This window comes from Phalacrocorax aristotelis, chromosome 7, assembly GCF_949628215.1.
Source record: "Phalacrocorax aristotelis chromosome 7, bGulAri2.1, whole genome shotgun sequence".
Classification (NCBI taxonomy): domain Eukaryota; kingdom Metazoa; phylum Chordata; class Aves; order Suliformes; family Phalacrocoracidae; genus Phalacrocorax; species Phalacrocorax aristotelis.
The window spans coordinates 38,427,821-38,445,604 of NC_134282.1; the positions used below are offsets into that span (position 1 = coordinate 38,427,821).

The 17,784-nt window shown below is 39.1% G+C and overlaps 2 protein-coding genes across 7 annotated transcripts in view; both read left to right on the plus strand.

Annotated features, from left to right (window-relative positions):
- On the plus strand, positions 1-15,866 carry LOC142060251 (threonine--tRNA ligase 1, cytoplasmic-like). 6 transcript variants are annotated; one of them, XM_075100170.1, is made up of 19 exons: positions 1-321; positions 933-1,022; positions 1,624-1,814; positions 2,343-2,466; positions 3,590-3,711; positions 4,517-4,634; positions 5,241-5,305; positions 5,949-6,027; positions 7,250-7,396; positions 8,951-9,049; positions 9,393-9,559; positions 10,088-10,250; positions 11,115-11,252; positions 11,685-11,762; positions 11,862-11,962; positions 13,123-13,227; positions 14,031-14,103; positions 14,814-14,928; positions 15,052-15,866. In XM_075100170.1, the coding sequence occupies exons 1-19, from the start codon at positions 70-72 to the stop codon at positions 15,198-15,200; spliced, it is 2,376 nt and encodes a 791-aa protein (XP_074956271.1). In that variant the 5' UTR covers positions 1-69; the 3' UTR covers positions 15,201-15,866. The 6 variants fall into 6 exon arrangements, with proteins under 6 accessions (XP_074956271.1, XP_074956273.1, XP_074956274.1 ...); XM_075100174.1 differs by having other exon boundaries at positions 32-360; XM_075100168.1 differs by having other exon boundaries at positions 33-342.
- Positions 15,071-17,784, plus strand: part of TM2D3 (TM2 domain containing 3) — a 7,406-nt gene continuing 4,692 nt past the window's right edge. The window contains exons 1-2 of the mRNA XM_075100206.1: positions 15,071-15,610; positions 16,897-17,144. Of these exons, the coding sequence (XP_074956307.1) occupies positions 15,498-15,610; positions 16,897-17,144 (361 nt within the window). The 5' untranslated portion in view covers positions 15,071-15,497. The remainder of the gene's footprint in view (positions 15,611-16,896; positions 17,145-17,784) is intronic.

Sequence of the window (17,784 nt, forward strand, 5' to 3'; positions counted from 1 at the left end):
GGTCTGGCGGCGGCGTCCTGCGCGTCCCGCCGCGGGAGGGCGGAGGCGGCCCGCTGCCTATCAGGGAAGATGGCGGCCGTCGCCGCGGAGGTGGCGGCGCTGCGCCTGTCGCGGCAAGAGCAGGAGCTGCGCTGGTTGGCGGCGGAGGTCGGCCGGCTGAAGGAGCAGGGGGCGTCCTGCGGACCCGGGAGCTGCAGCCCCGATCTACAGCGGCTGAGGGCCGAGAACGACAAGCTGCGCTACCGCCTCCTGCACCTGCGCCGCAGCCTGGCGGCCGAGCTGGACAGGGCAGCGCTGGCGGATCTCGCAGTCGGCGGCGAGGTGGCGCCCGGGGCCGGGATGGTGCGGGCGGCGCGCCTGGTGGGGCTGTGGGGCGGGCCGGGACGCGCCGCCGCGGGGAGGGAAGGGAGGGGAATAGGCGGGAGGGGCACGCGGGCGAAGCGCGTGGCCGCGGCCGGCGAGCGTGCGGAGAGGGAGGCCTGGCTCGGTCTCTGTCCGCGCTCCTCGTGTGGCCGAAGTACCAAGCAGTGCTCCTCCCTATAGCTCTTGCCTTTTCGCAGAGATGGAATAAGTGGCCTGAGAAGACCACCAAAAGTTGGTGTTGTCGCGCACTAGGCCGTTTTATTCTCTCAGGGTCTCGCTGTGGAGATTTTGCCCGTGATGGCTGCGGTAGTGCAGTAGTAAAATTAGGGAAATTTTGCTGAGAAGATTTTTACTTGGTGAGCAGTTTTGCTGTGTCTGCTGAACGTCAAAAGGATGCCGTTTAGATGTGCCATGAGAAGTCTTTCCTCTCTACTAAGGCCATACCTTAGTCGATCGTAATTGCCTTTTTACCCCCATATTGCACCGATCAGGTTTGCTTTGTTTCAGTCGTTGCTGGGAGCATTCTTAAAGGCATATAATTCTTAAAGGTATATAAACATTGTTTTCAGAAAGTCTTCAGTCCAAGTCCAGCTGTTGAAGTGAGTCAAAATAAAGAGAAAAAGAAAAAAACCGAATCTGTTAATAAACATCGGAATGAGGTAAGTGATTATTTTATATCACATAATCATAGAAGAAGGAATATTGTTTGCGTTCAAAAGAGATGCTGAAATCTGAGGTACTTAGCTGTATTTAGAAATCCCAGATTTTGGGAAAAAGCTTGCAATAGCATCCATATTAAAAAAATTATTATCTCAGCGCTTCATCTTGTATGTAATTAGTAGGGTCACTTGTACTTTTACTTGTACTCTACTTTTTAATGTAACAAAAAGATTTGGGCTATTGGGAAATAAGGGTCAGGACATTGTGGTTCCTAAAGAGAGTGATGATTCATGAGTATTTAAACAGCGTGCATGATGATTGATGTTGGCAGCACTACTGAATTTGAATTTGATGCTTTGAAAGGACTGGCAGAAGTGAGGGCTTGCTAAAGCAACGCAAACTTCTCTAGGATGTCAACCAAACACAAATTTTGGGGTAGGAATATAGGCTGATTTCTCATAAAAAGCCATTTAGGCCCGGATTGATGAACATGTATTGGAAAATTGGAAAGCCACAATAAAATAGTCAGCAAGATGGATGGGACTATCCTGCGTATAATTATTTACAAATGCTTTAGTGCATTTAATTTATTTGTTACAGCTACAGAGTGAGCCAAGCTTCATAGAAGACAGACTGAAGCTTTACAAAGTGCTGAAAAAAGAACACGATGCTTTGCTAGCTTACAGAGCGGCCAACCAGAGCAAACCTATCAAAATTATTCTGACACATGGAAAGATGGCTGAAGGGGAATCTTGGAAAACCACACCATATCAATTAGCTGTAGGAATTAGGTAACCTGCAGATCTGAGGAGTTGTACTTTTGCAGTGATAATATAATTTGTCACATGTCATGGTCAGTGGATGGTGACTCTCTTAAGTTGGTTTATTTGTAGAGCACTGAAACTTCAGCTTAATGCAGAAGAAACAGCTGGATGAAGTTACTGTTTTGAGTGATGCTTGAGGGTCCATGCTGGGATCATAATGCTTGCTTCCCATTAAAAATATAACAATCAGTGAGACTGCTATGAATTAATAGAGACATCTGAACTTTTGTGAATTACCAGATAACAATAGAAACTGTTGTTAGAAGCAGTCTGTCCTCCAGATGCCCAGCACTGAAAGCTGTTGTATTAAACTTTTAAGGCCTTAAGGGTCAATACTTTAAAAGTGGAAAAGTGTTTAAGATGACCGCAGAAGCAAAAATTAAAGGTCTTTAGGTCTATGAGGTGTGGGTGGGGTCTCTTGGGTGTAGAAATCTAAGCCCTCTTGCAAATCTGAGCCTAAATATTTTGGTCTCTTGTCATCATTTGTTACTTTAGTCAAGCATTGGCTTCAAATGCAGTCATAGCCAAAGTGAATGGTGACCTGTGGGACCTGGATCGTCCACTGGAGGGAGACTGTACTTTGGAGCTGCTTATGTTTGATAATGAAGAAGCAAAAGCTGTGAGTAAACACTCACTGGTTTCTGCTTGGTTAAAGAAACTGATGACCTGGAACTGACTGCAGCATTATGCTTTTAAAAATACTGAATTGAATAGTTTTGGGGATCTTTTTAGGTAGTATGTTTGTCATCATTCGACAAAGAAGATTGGATACTAAGTTCCTATAATCTATAGGTGAATCAAATCTTAGTGTTCTTCCCTTCTCTTCTACATAAACAGGCTATTTCCGAAACGAGATCGTACAGAATGTCCTGATTTGTATGCTCAGTTGAAATAGTTGATGTCTTCTAGGACATGTGCTCTGTGGTTTGACTCTGCAGTTGAAGATCAGACACTGAAAGCAACAGTGAGGCTGTCTTACAGTTTTCTAAAAATCATCCAGTATCAGATTTGAGTCATAAATAAAATTACACATTCCTGCACCAGCACTGTTTATTAGAAACTTAAGTAGGTATATCTTAGTCAATTAAACTATCAATATACTTAGCGATGCACCCAGGTTTTCTATTTTTTATGGGACTCAATATTAAGCCTATGTTTATCTTTGTGCGCTAGAATTAGACTTCATTTTGTCCAAGAATTAGTCATGTGATTAAGCTTGTTTGAGGCATTTCAGGAGTCTGTAAAGGCTTTATTTTGTAGCAGTGGCTATGAAGCGGTCTGAATTAATAGGGACTTAGAACTTAAGACTGGGTTGTTGACTCCCCTCCTCTGACATCTCAAGTAACATAGATTGCAGTTCTATTAATAAATGTATGTGAAAAATGGTAACTTAATTGGCTGCATCACTTTAGATGCAGTTAGTATTGCATAGACTTTTAACTGACCAGGAACTAACTTACATATGAACAAGGTACAATAAGTACTAAGGTGACAGAGTCGTGCAGAGGTATAATAATCTTTCAGACTCAAATAGGATGGGGCTTTATTGATACATCTGCCATTATATTAATCATTTAGCGTACTTCAAAATGAGAACAGAAAATGTTTATACTTCTCACAGAATTTAAACAACATTGATTCCAGTGTATTTCCCATCGGCCGATGCACCTCTGTGTTGTTTTTTCTTTTTGGTTACACAATGCCAATGACCCCATGACTTGCTCACCTGACTTCATTTGCAGGTTTATTGGCATTCAAGTGCTCATATTCTTGGAGAGGCCATGGAAGGTTATTTTGGGGGCTGCTTATGCTATGGACCACCAATTGAGAATGGATTTTATTATGACATGTACACTGAAGATAGGTAAAATTTCAATGCCTAATAACTTTAATACTCTGTATTGAGGCTCAGTACTAGAATTGTTTTTGTTCAGTCATGTTTCATCTTGTTAAAAGTAAAATCGTGTATCTAGTATGGTTTAAAACTGACAGTCTTCTTCATAGTATAGATCTGTGTATACCTATATATTGAGTGGTGTATATATTTAAATTCAAGAGCAGTGTTCAGACACCTGCCCCATAAGGCTTGCAGCTGTTGAATGTTCTGTGAAAAATAGAGTCTTTGGGTAAAACTTTCTGAAGTTCCTCGGAGGTATAAGAGACAGTTTCCTTGAAGAATTATGGGAGTTTGGTTTCAAAGTGCCATAGTCAATTGTGGAAATGGCACGTATGTATGTAACTTCTAGAGGTGTTTACTACTTTCCTAATCCTTGTGCACAGCTTTACAATTTTTTTTTTCCTTGTTTATCTTTCTGTGGTCAGGGAAAATACTGAATCTGCATCAGCTGATAAACTAGCTCTTGCAGCTGGGCTGAGCCTTCTTTTTTTTTCCCCCTTAAATCATACATACGTTGAGCTACGGATCTTCTGGACATTTAAACATGTCAAAGACTGTTCTAGGAGTGATTGCAGTGGGTTTGTTCAAGGTGATACCATTTGTGTTTTTGAGTTTAAGTGTCTGAAAATACAGTTGATTGTAAGAAACTAAGAAAGTACTGTGACAAATCACAACAACCCATCCCATGTTTTTCAAATTAGATCAGTAGAAGATGGTCACTTCAAAAATGGGAATAACAAAATTATTAATTTGCCTGTGTCTTTTTATTTAGAATTGTATCTAGTACTGAATTCCCACTACTAGAGAACTACTGTAAAAACATTATAAAAGAAAAGCAGGCTTTTGAAAGGCTGGAAGTCAAAAAGGAGATCCTGTTAGACATGTTTAAGGTAAGTCTTTGGAGTAGCTGTGATTCTGGTACAGTGATCTTTTAAAATGTAACTTTTATAAAATCCTGCATGTGACTGACTCACCAGAATAGTACCTGTCTAGTAAAAGAAAGAAAAAGAGTCTCTTTTTTCCCCCTCTCCATATCCCTCTCAAGTGTTCAGGATATTTTCAGGCCATAATAAAAACAATTTCTTATTACATAAACACACCTCAACTCACACAAAATGCATGCATTCATTCTGGCTCGCTTGCAGAGACAAGGCAAAAAAAGACTTTGTCCTCTAGTCGTCTGTTTTATACAGTGAATATTACTAGTCTCACTGTACTGTGTTTTAATTGCATTTCAAAAGTACTTTGAGGTGTTCAGGTGATAATCACTATGCTTAACATTCCCTCAGGGAAGTTAAGATGTTTTTGTCTTTTCCCCTCTTGTTTTATAACTTTTGTGAAAGGATGTTGAACTTTTGCAGACATGCATATGATTATGTGGCTTTTTTTTTAGTTGAGTCTTTTACTGATGTATTTGCATTATTAATGCAAAATTTTACAATAGAATTTTATTAGCCATTTTATTGATGTTTGTGACTTCATGTTTCCCCACACAGTATAACAAATTTAAGTGTCGTATCCTTAATGAGAAGGTGAACACGCCAACTACCACAATATACAGGTAAAGAAAATTTACTTAAAAGGTATCATGAAATATTTCTGTAGTTAGGTATGTTTCATTTAAATGGAGAGAAGAATTTTTTTTATTATTCCAACTTCTGAATACTTGTGAGACTGGGACTGAAGTTTGCAATTAATGTTGCTACTTGTGTAAAATCAGATTATTTTTTTTCCACTGCTGGGACAGATTAGGTGTCAAGTGATGTGAAAAGTGGATTTGCCATTTGTCCTTATTCCCTCTGGTTTCAATAAACAGATTAAAATAAGCAACCACCCACGACATGAAGTGCTGGATAATGGGTAACGCTAACTCTTAGCCCAGTGTGGGGTGAGGAACCTGTTTGTTCAACTGCCAGGGGTAAAACTAGTTAGTTTTTTCAGTTTGGTGTGCATAGTTTTAAATTCCCTGGTCGACTTTAACAAAGTGTACATATGCATCAAGTGTGCTGGGTATTTTCTGAGTGAATATGCTGCTTCAGGTAGCTGGCATAATTACATTTAAGATGCATTGAATTTGCTGAGTGTTGCATATGTATACTTAGTGTGTTTGAACATGTCAAGCATTAGCTTGTATGCCATTAGTGACTGTGTTTAAGAACATTGGAGTGTTTTGAAAGAAACACTTTTTTTCTTTTGGTGTATAGATGTGGTCTGCTGATTGACCTGTGCAGGGGTCCACATGTGAGACACACTGGAAAAATTAAGGTCCTTAAAATATTTAAGGTAAGTTTAAATTAACTGTGCACTAAAACTTAATTAAACTATGGGTCAGTTGATTTATTTATGTATTTATTTCTCCTGAAGTAATAATGCTAGGGCACTTTGTAGTGTTTCCTTTGCATACTCTGAAAATAGTCCTTCGTTTCTTTCCCAGCTCCTGCTGTACGACTATAACTACAGACTTTCATAATTTATCTGTTTCCAGGGTTTACTGATACTTGACCATCAGAAGAGTACATCAGTGAAAGTTAATAGCATCTTTCTTTTATCAGAGTGTTAGTGCAGTAACATGTATGCTTAGACTATAGTGTAGAGCACTGCAAAAATACTCAAGCTAGCAGTGACTAGATTAGCTGTAGAACCAATTATACCATGCACAGTAGAGAAGTGCAAGGCCTAAGCTAACATGGCAGTACTGTGCTAGTATCTCCAACCAGCATGGCACTTTGTAGTACAAATGTCCTAGTTTGAGTCTGTACTAGCTGTCACATCTGTGTGCAGTGTATGCGTACTCTGTTCTGTGATAAATGAACATCCAAGATATTAATATGGTCAGGAACTAGTATTTTGATCTTGTAAGATGGTATCTTTCAGGTACAGGAGGTGATGTGGACCCTGGCAGATCAGCACGTGCTGCCGTTTAAAAATTGCATTACTCACAAGAAACCCAGAGATGGTGTTTGCAGATGTCACTGGTTATGATGCAGTTTAAGTTATTTGCACATACTAATTTTGGTAACAGTATTAGGCTGACCTCATTGGAACATTCATCATAGTTGCGTTTGCTGGCTTCCTCACTGAAGTTTATGGAACTCTGAGTTCCAGGCATTAAGTGTTAGATTGTCAAAACAGCTAGGATTTAACTATGAGAATGTGTTAGTTTTTTGTCTCTTGTGTTTCCCTACTGCATTATGTTTTGAACGTAAACAAGTGCTGCTTTGTAGGAGGTATAATGTGAGACAAAATATGCCATGATGTTACTTAAAACAAGGTACCTAAGGAGAATAAAAGTATGACTTGACCAGTCACCTTTATTTGTCTCCTGTGTAGTATGCTGACTAAAAGGCAGTGCCAAGTATCTTTGTACTATGAACAAATGCTGGATGACTGCATAGAATTCTTTTCCCAAGGGAAGAAAAATCATAACATTTGAATGCATTAGTGTTTATTCCTCCTTTCCCTGAGATTATATACAGTTATGTTAAAATATGGTTTTGTGTATCAGAATTCCTCTACATATTGGGAAGGAAAATCTGACATGGAAACTCTGCAGAGAATATATGGAATATCTTTTCCTGATAATAAAATGATGAAGGAATGGGAAAAATCCCAGGAAGAAGCCAGAAACCGGGACCATAGGAAGATTGGAAAGGTATGCTATTTCAGAGTCTATGTCTCTTTTATGCTTCTGTAATAGAGTTAATTTTCTTTTGACTTTTTTCCTTCATTTTTTGGCAGTAAGAATGGGAGCCAGCTTTTATTAACTTCTTGGTGTCAGTTGTATTTTAAAATTTCAATTCTACATACTCAACCTATCACTTATATACAAAAGTTAAACTAATATTAGAAAGAAGTAATAGGGTAGTACCTTGGTTTAGGGAATTGTATCTTAAACCTTTTAATGTAGAGTCTTTTCAGATCCTACTTAAAACACTATATTTTTTATAGAGGAGAGAATTATTGAAAATTCTTTAAATAATATGGTTTGGTCATTCTTTATTATAGGTGTAAATAAGGTAATAGTTAAGTGTCTGTATGTGCATTACTTCAGCTGCTGTTGTGAATATTGTTCATATATTCCTCCACTAGATTTAAATGAACAGATTTAATCCTGAGTGTAAGTTGGAAGATGTTAGATAGACACAGATGAGGGTTGTGACCTAATACTGGTCACGTTGGCATGCAGTCTTCTAATTGTTGTCACTTTTGATATGGTTTTGTAGAGAAGATGGAGTTATAGGGAGGGTATTGGAGAGAATATAAGGAGCTTTGGAGATGTTTAAAGGCAAAATGGGCAGTACAGGTGAAAGCAGGGAGACATTTGAAAAACTCATGTAAGTAAAGCTCAGCATCATTGGCCAAGAGGATGCAGGCATGAACCTCTCACCACTGATGTGAAAGAAGAAACTGTGAAGGGCCTTCATAAGCAAAGATAAACAACTGAGGGTAACTCAGAAGAGGAAGAACCAATGAGGAATTTACAGAAAACAGTGACAAAGAGAAGTATTAGAAAAATTATCTTTACAGGAATGTTCATGCTTATTTCTATTAACTCATTAAGACTTGAATATTTGTATAGCATTTCTTTGATTACTTCTGTGCCTTTTCAAACACAAATTATCCAGTATCTATCAAACAACTTATCTAGTGTAAATGTATGTAATATCTATGATGGTGAAGAGGCTAAGGCTCTCCAAAGGTGCATCAGAGCCATGCTGCTGAGCTGTTGAGACAGAATTCTGGTAAAGAATGACTGCCTCACAGGCTTCAGCTGTCAGCCCTCATCTGATCTGATATACCCATTTGATGAGTATATGCTTCATTGCTTTGGTTACTAAAGGTAAGATTGGTTAAGGCTTCAGGATTTTGAGGAAATGTGGATTTACACAGTCACAGAGTCAAGTGGGCTTCCACTGTTATTACAAACTTCTGAGAGTAAGAACTACCTATAAATCAACTACTGTTGCTGAGAACTTATAGACTGCTGGGAATCATCTTGTTGCTGTAATATTTCATTTTTGTGAACATTTTAAGAACTACCGATAAATCAACTACTGTTGCTGAGAACTTATAGACTGCTGGGAATCATCTTGTTGCTGTAATATTTCATTTTTGTGAACAGAGCCTCAACGTGTGTGAAGTAGTTGTGTGGTTCTGCAGTTCTGTCTGAAGTGGTGTTAGAGTATTCTGTTTTTAATTTACCTAGGAGCAGGAGCTCTTCTTCTTTCATGATTTGAGTCCTGGAAGCTGCTTTTTCCTCCCCAGAGGTGCCTTTCTTTATAACACACTCGTGGATTTCATACGAGTGAGTATATAGTAATGTAATTACTAACAGCTTTAATATCAGTTGTTGATCTTAAGCGATAGGCTATTCATAGCACTAAGCTATGCACAGAAAAAGAAACATCTATGTATGTAAACATATACCAGATTTTCACTATGAGTATATAGATACAACCTTTTTGAAAGTAGGACAGAGTAAAGCCCTAAAACCCAGTAAAACCTGTGGTTTTTCCAGTTGTGCAAGGCCTACATGTGTGGTAGTCCTTTAGTCTCTCAGTAAATAGCCATCGTAAGAACACAGTTAAAAAGGATCATTTGCTTGTCAGAAGCTCTGTCACCTTTGAAATGTTGAATTTGTTTTGTAGGAGGAGTATCACAGGTGTAACTTCACTGAAGTTGTATCCCCAAACATCTTCAACAGTAAACTCTGGGAGGCTTCAGGACACTGGCAGCACTACAGTGAAAACATGTTCTCTTTTGAGATAGAGAAGGAAACTTTTGCGCTTAAACCAATGAATTGTCCTGGGCATTGGTTTGTACTCTCAACTGAAAAACTTCTTATTTTACTATGTTTATCATTTGTGGAGCTGAGGGGAAATAAATGGAGTATTAATACATGTTATCATGTACCTTTACAATAGACTAGGCAACTAGAGTGCCCAGAGAGCTACCCTGACCATGTCCCAAAGCAGACCAAGTACAGTTCTTGTAGGAGGATCTTCCAGTAAGTCTGCACTAAGTGAGCTAGGTTTATGCTTGCTGATGCTAGTCTATACCACTAGTAAATACAAATTATATTGGATAGAGATAGGCATCAGATGTGGTGTACCAAAAGAAAGTACAGATGGACCAGTCTTGTTACTATCAGAGTCTTTTTTCTAGGTGGTCTTTAGGAATACATTGTGAGTGAGGCACTCTTTCTGTTTGCTTGCCTTGTAGGATGCAGACAGCCTGAATGAATAAATACTCTAAAATGTGATGATGCTCAGTACTGGTTTGTGTGTTGACTTAAATGTTCTATAAGATGGATAAAATGAAGGTTCTTTTATGTTCCTTCTAGCTTGATGTTTGCCCATCGTCCACGATCCTGGAGGGAAATGCCTCTTAGACTTGCAGATTTTGGAGTTCTTCACCGAAATGAACTCTCTGGGACTTTAAGTGGCTTGACTCGTGTAAGGCGCTTCCAACAAGATGATGCTCACATATTTTGCACAGTGGAACAGGTAAAAAAAACTAAACCGAAAAAACCCCCAACAACCCTCCCCTTTCCAGTCAACCAAAACAAAAGAACTCCTTCCCTTCCCTTCCCAGTGTAAACCAACATCAAACAAGAAAAAAATCCCCAAAGTAATTCACGTCTAGCTTCTTCTCTTGTGTTGCTTTGTAGCATAATGCTGTTTTTGATAGGTTTAGGTGCTTCCTTAGTCATCTGGTATTCCATATTTTGTAACCTTCTGCACTATTGCAGAAGTCAATAGCCTGTTGAACTTAGTCTGTTACAAGTTTCTCAAATAGCAGTGCTATAATTTGTGTTATTTATTTTTCTCTTTGAAATTAGAAAATGCTTATACCAAAAGAAGAAAACAATGTTATTTGGGGAATGTTGTTGATTATGAATTATGTAGTAAGTTTTTCTGTATAGAAGTTTTCCCTTTAGAAAGGTAGATTGGGCAACTGAATCCCAAAAGGTAAAATCGTTTGCACCTTCTGTCTCCCCCTGTAAAGACAAAAAAAAGCTGTTAACCATGTTTTGGTTTCCACAGTAATGCTGAATAAACACTTTATTTTGTCAGTAATGTCAGATTTTAGTGGAGCCATGTGAATAATTGATGTACTCTTGTCAAGTCTGACACAGGGAATTTGGCTCCATAAGCCCAGGTTTAACAGGAACATTACTTTTTTTGCCATGCTTTGAAGCCTCAATGCCTCAGTTCTCTCTTCACCCATTACCTAGATTTGGGTTTGTAGGACATAATTTTAATTTTTTATTTAATGGACTCTTATGTTCTGATTATGAAGAATTCAGTAAATACAACTATACTTTTATGTAAGTAAATCTTAACTAATATATTTTGTTTACATTTAAGATTGAAGAAGAAATGAAGGGCTGTCTTGATTTCTTGAAGTCAGTTTATGCTGTCTTTGATTTTACTTTTCAACTACATCTTTCTACAAGACCAGAAAATTACCTAGGAGAGTTAGAGATCTGGGATCATGCAGAAAAGGTAATTAATTTAAAAGCAAGCAAGCAAACAAACCCCTTAAATATTTGTATTTGCAGAGTTGGATATTTAACTGAGTTCTTTAATATTGAATAGTGAAATTGCTTAAATGAGATACTAAATATTGCCCTTAGTGGAAATGCTTGTTGAAAAGCTTCACATTAAACATGAAGTTTCTGCATAAAATGCAAACTTTCTGATTCTTAGCCCCTTATCTTGAACTGATTTGATTTTTGTTAATTTTTTTCTGATTAATCACATTTGTAAAAGGAACTACTCTTATTGCAAGATTTTCTTGTAAATGAATAAATGCTTGAACAATAGGAGTCATGCTGTCTGTTGACTCCCTTTGTATTTCAAAGGCAAATGCTTTGACTTAAAAATGATGAAAGGCCCTGCTATACCTTTTTAAATTATTCTCATTTTTATGATTAGCAACTTCAAAACAGCTTGAATAACTTTGGAGAGCAATGGATTTTGAATCCGGGAGATGGAGCGTTTTATGGTCCTAAGGTCAGTGAATCCTCATTTTAATAGAACTTTGGGATGGGCAAGAATACAGATGCAATGCAGGCAAGCTATATTTAGTAACCGTGTTATTTTGCTTGACAGATTGATATTAAAATCAAAGATGCTATTGGCAGGTACCATCAGTGTGCTACTATCCAACTTGACTTCCAGCTACCCATTCGATTTAATCTTACTTATGTTGGGTGAGTGGTTAAGTGAAATATCTTCCTCTTTGAAATAATTTTTTTAAAAAAGGTTATTTTCATTATTTGTAGTTCCCATTAAACTAAGATGTATTAATGCTCTGTTGCTCACTCAACCCATGATTAGTCTGTATATCAGTAGCTTGGTTAGGAGAGGAGACATCCCCAGAGAGTAGAGGACGGAGTCATGAACTTGAAGATGTTTCCTCGGTGTAACGATAGCTCACTTCAATTGTAAATGCTAGTGTTGGCAGGAGAATTTCATGATCTGTCTTGTCTGCCAGTTCTGAAGAAAACTGATCATATATAATGCTAAAGAAAAGTCAGTTGAGTGAGTTTTCAATTTCAGCCTATTTAATGTGTCTCTTTTGAAGACACTGCATACAAATTCAAACATATCTTAAGGAGCTAGTATGTTTGTAATAACTACTTCATTATTTTTATCAGAAGAAGTTAGTTAACTTGGATGAATGTAAACTAAATGTGAACTGTTTTTAATGAAAATCTCACTTTGGCTTCTAGCTAGGAAGAGAGATATTTATCCACTGAGTGAATTAATCTTACTACCACGTTGAATTGAACACACATTTTTGGGGTTGTATTTCTTGCTATGTTTGCATAATATAGAGAGTTTGATGGGGAGGATAGAATAAGAATCTTTGTTATTTTTTGGTCCTGCTGCATGTTCTACAGTAGATGCCATAGATCTTTGGTACGTGATAATACTGTTACGAACAGCAGCTGGCTTTTTTTTTAATCACAGGATTGTAATTTAATGCAAGAAATGAACAGTAAGGGCAGGTGAGATCCTGTGCAACAAAATAAAAGCAAGACATAGTGGAAAAGAAAGAGCAAGGAAGAACACAATATTAAAATGCACAGAAATGGAGCTGAGTCAGTCATGTGTCTTTCCAAACTTAGGAGTTTGTGCTTATGCCGCTATCTACATGCATGACTATTTTAAGGCACTGTGATTACTCAGTATTCTTTTAAAAGCCCAGGTCACTTAAATAAAATACATTTTTAATAAAACTGGTAGGTTTTGCCTAACTATAACTAAATTTTGTCTTTCTGCAAAAAGTAGAATAAAAAATATTAGTAGGGTTATCTGTGTGAGCTAAGAGAATTTTTTTTTTAAAACTTCACTTATTCTTTTCCAGTAAGGATGGTGATGATAAGAAAAGGCCAGTGATTATTCACAGAGCTATTTTGGGATCTGTGGAGAGAATGATAGCTATTCTAGCAGAAAATTATGGAGGAAAATGGTATGTGGCACAAATGCAGTTCTAAAAAATGTTTACCAGCATAGAAAATAGAGATCCTGCCTACCATCCCATATGCAAATGCAAAATAAAATCCCAAGAATTTTCTTGTAATCTTACCTAATTTTTAGTAAAGAAGTCTAACTTTATGGTCTGAGTTGCATGGCACCTTTTTATTAATAGCTCATTATTAGAAATGCAATTTCATGAGATTGCAGGAAAAATTATACAATAAAGCAGAAATAAGAATTGTAATTTAATGTATATGTACTACATTATTCTGTTCCTTTTTTCTTAAAAATCATGCTTTTGTACTGAGAAGATGTTAGACATAGGTAAAGCAATTATTTAGAGACATGAATTAGTCCTAATATGTGAAATACTTTTTTTAACTGGTAGGATATGTTGTTTCACCTTGAAATAGCTCTGAAGGTACTTCTTCATTAATGTATCTAAAGTATTAAGAGTTAATTCTTACTTTCAGCCATCCACCTGTCTGACTGTCCACCTTTCACTATAAAGTTATAAATAAAAGTGGAAATCCTGAAAAAAAAAAAATTTCTGTTCAAAATTGTGAAGTCAGCTAGGAAGTGAACAGAAGATCTAAGTTGTACGTATGTCATTTTACTGGAATCAATCTATTTGCTGGTTTATGTGAACTTGAAAGGAGGTCGACAACCTATTATCCAACATCCTTAGCTAACATAAATATTTTTATAAAATAAATTATTGGGAACATGACTACAGATATGACTGCAAGTATAAGATGCTCATTTATTTCATATTTTTCTTGTCTTGCTTGCCAGGCCGTTCTGGCTGTCTCCACGGCAGGTCATGGTTGTGCCTGTGGGACCTACTTCTGAAGAGTATGCCCAGCAGGTGAGAGTAGGACCTTCCTTTTTATAGTAGTGAGCAATTTTAATAGCTCCTTAAGTACTTGTCCTAGAACAAAGAACGAATGCTTTAATAATTTTGAGACGCATTTCAGGAGGAGAGGTAAATTTTTCCAGATAATCTAGAAGTTGTGTAAGCCTGAAAAGGGGTATGTAACTTTAAGTGGTTTAGGTTCTGTTATTATGTACATATGTCAGTAATTAAAGGAGAAAAAATTCTGGATGACAAACCTTATATAGTAATTAATGTTTCATTACAGAATTGTCAGCTTTTAAAGTAGGGGTAGAGCCGGTTTCTTCCATTTCCCAGCGTGTATAGTGTTGACCATGGTTGTTTTTACCCATCTCCTCTGCTTTTCTTTTAATGCGAGCATAAGTGGCCTTGTCCCTGCTCCTCTTTCTCTTTTCTCAAACTAAGGAAACATTTTTGACATTCAGCAGTGTAGCTGTCTGAGGAGATCAGCAAATATTTGATATGGATGTTACCTTGTATTGTCTTCCAACTGGAGTCCTGCTAAGCCCTTAAGTGTGCGTGCGGTTTTCTTCAAATGACTTCCTTACAGTGATTCACAAGAGCAAAATTATGCACATGCATGTATTAATTATTGCAAGAGATCAGGGATTACAGCATATACAAATTTATGGTGTAGTATACATACTGTAATATTAACTGAGAATTTTTGTGGTATTTTTTAGGTTTGCAGCAAGTTTTTTGAAGCAGGATTTATGTCAGATGTGGATTTAGATCAAAGTTGCACATTAAACAAGAAAATTAGAAATGCACAGCTGGCCCAGTATAACTTTATCTTAGGTAATTGCAACATCTTACGTTTCTAATATCATTTAAGTTTTAATGTTAGGCATAGAGTTTGTCTAGACGCTCACTTTGTAACGTAGGTAGTCAGTTTAATATTGTTTGTAATATGTCTTGCAGTGGTTGGAGAAAAGGAGAAAGCAAATAATGCTGTCAACGTGCGAACAAGAGACAACAAAGTTCATGGAGAGATTTCAGTATCTTTTGTTATTGAAAAACTCAGGAAACTTAAAAGCGCACATATTCCAAATGCAGAAGAAGAATTCTGATGTTGCTGTTAAGGAAAAAAGATTATTAGATGCCCATCTGAAGGAGTGTTTCTTTCCTGCTGTACAGCAGTTATGCTTATCTGACAGTTGATTAATTTTCAATTAATGGATATACAAAATAAGCAAATGTAGTGACATTGGTGCTCCAGGAATAGCTTGAGAGGACAGATGCAACTGCCAACTTCTCTGACAATCCCACAGGATTCCAATCTGCGTGAGTCGCAGAACACTTCTTAAATAAGTCATGTATCTCTGCTAAAATATGTTGGTTTTGCTGTGGAAATAAATCAGGGCTGCATGAAGTCAAGGAACAGGAGGCTGGGAAGTGTACTGGCTGCTGTTGCTGAGCTACCTCAGTCATGTAGCAGTTGCATAACTGATGTGACCTGGAATTCAAAGCTTGGAAGTTGGTGGGTGCATAAGGAGCATTTTGGTTCTTTTTTTTTTTTTTTGTAACGCAGATTATATAGATTTTTTTTTTTCTTTTGGGGGGGGGGGGAGGCGTTTGGCGGGTGTGAGGAGTAGCTTGATTCTATCTGAATTTATGTCCACAGTCTACAAATTGATGTTTTTGGAAATCTCAGTGAAACAAGGCACTGATTGAGTAGGTGTGATAATTGGTTGCTGTAAAGGTGATTGCCAAGAATGAAGTTGAATTACTCACCATATCTGTGTGTGGAAAGTGTTTTATTTTTTCCTGTGTTTGCTGTTGATTTAGCTTTTTTTGAAAACAAACCTTTAAAAAATTTCCATGGGTAATTTTGTGCTGTATTTGCTTGGGATACTGAGAATGCAGAAAAGATGTGGATGACAATTTTCATTTTAAAACAGGCTGCTGGAATTTAAATTGGCCATATTTATCAGACTTGTTTATGCTTATAGATTAATTTAAAGTTACTGTTGCAGGCAATTGAGTCGGATTTTTTGAGATAAATTTTTGTCATGATTTTTTCACTTTTATATGCTGTTTTCTAGTTACAAGGCTTAGATAGCGTTAACTGTTACTCAATTATCTAAGCTATACAACTGTAGTTGTGATTTAAGTATTGCTGAAATGAAGCAGAAAATACTACTTAGTCATAAATGTTATACAAATACAAAGCTAGCATTTTCCTTCTGCCTGACACTCGCACAGACCTGTGTTCAGAAGGCCTATTTTTGGTTATGTATTAGTTTGGGTTTGTGTATCTTTTCACCGATTATCCCCTGCTTTTAAAAGAAAAAAAAATGAAGGAATAAGTACTGGGAAAGCTTTCAGCTCCCCTTTACAGCATTAACATGGAATGCGGAAGCTAATTTTTGTGTATTATTAATGTCATATTAATGCCATATTTCTGTGGACAACAGCCAACATGATACATGTGTAATATATTCAGACTGCACAATTAAAACTTCTGAGTTTTACAGTGAATTTCGAAGTTTTGCAAATATAAGACTAACTTTTTAGCATGCATGTATCTATGTTGTTCCCATTTCAGTTTTCAGATGACTGCAGTAATCCGAGAGGTCACAGAAAGATAGAAGTTAATAAAAATAATTAAAATTGTCTACAGGGAGAAATACACAGAAGGACAGACAGGTACAGGATAGAGGGAGGAAAAACATCTGCGTGAGGAGGGAAACACCAGGGAGGTAAAGGACACCTCAAAAGGTTTACGATGGCCAGTAAAAGCAGAAGCTGCCTGTGGTTTTACAGGGCACCGCGCGGTGCGGTTACGAGACACGCTGGCTGTCGGGCCTGCTCTCCTGCCTTCAGCTCCCTCCCACCTTCCTCAACTCCCCGCCTCCCCCGTGCTGCGGCTCGGCCGGTGGCCCGGCTCCGCCCCCGGGCGGGAGCGGCGGAGGCAGCAGACAAGATGGCGGCGCTGGTGGGGGCGCACCCTCTGCGGAGGCTCTGCGGCGTCGCGCTCTTCCTGTCCCACGTCTACATCCTCTCCGGCCGCGGTAAGCAGCACCGCCGCTTTACCGGGCCGCCCGAGGACGGGACGGGGTGGGACCTGCCGTTTGGTCGCGGCCCCGCTCAGGTGCGCCGGGCGCTCTGAGCCCCGTCTGGGCAGGCTTGGCCCGGCGGCGCCTCAGTGCCTCGCCTGCGGGTGGGGGCTGTTCTCCCCGGCCTCAGCCCATCCCGGGGCGGCGGCTGGACGGGAGGTGACCATGAGCCGCGCCGGCTGAGGGCGGGTTCGCGCTGCCCGGCGGAGGGGCGGGACCGGGTTCTTCGGGCATGGTGGGCCTGTGCCGAGGGGCTCGGGGTTAGCGCGGCCCATGGCCTGGGCCTCGCTAACCGGCGGGCCTGCTGCTGCTCGAGGCTTACACAGCATCTTGCGTGCCTTCTCCGTGTTGTGAGCCCTGTGCTATCCGACACGTAACCGGAGAGAGACTGGCCCCCCTCGGCACCGCCTGGGCAGATGGATGCGACCAGCCTGTGTTTGTGGTCCCACTCGCGCTGTCCGTGTGCTGCCTTCGGGGCTCGGGCACAAGGCCGACGCGCCTCTGAGCTCTGCCCAGCCCCGAGTCCTCGGGATCTTGGGATTCGCGCAGGGACAAGCATCGCACAAGTACAGCCTGTGTGCCAGTGCTTCTTCTG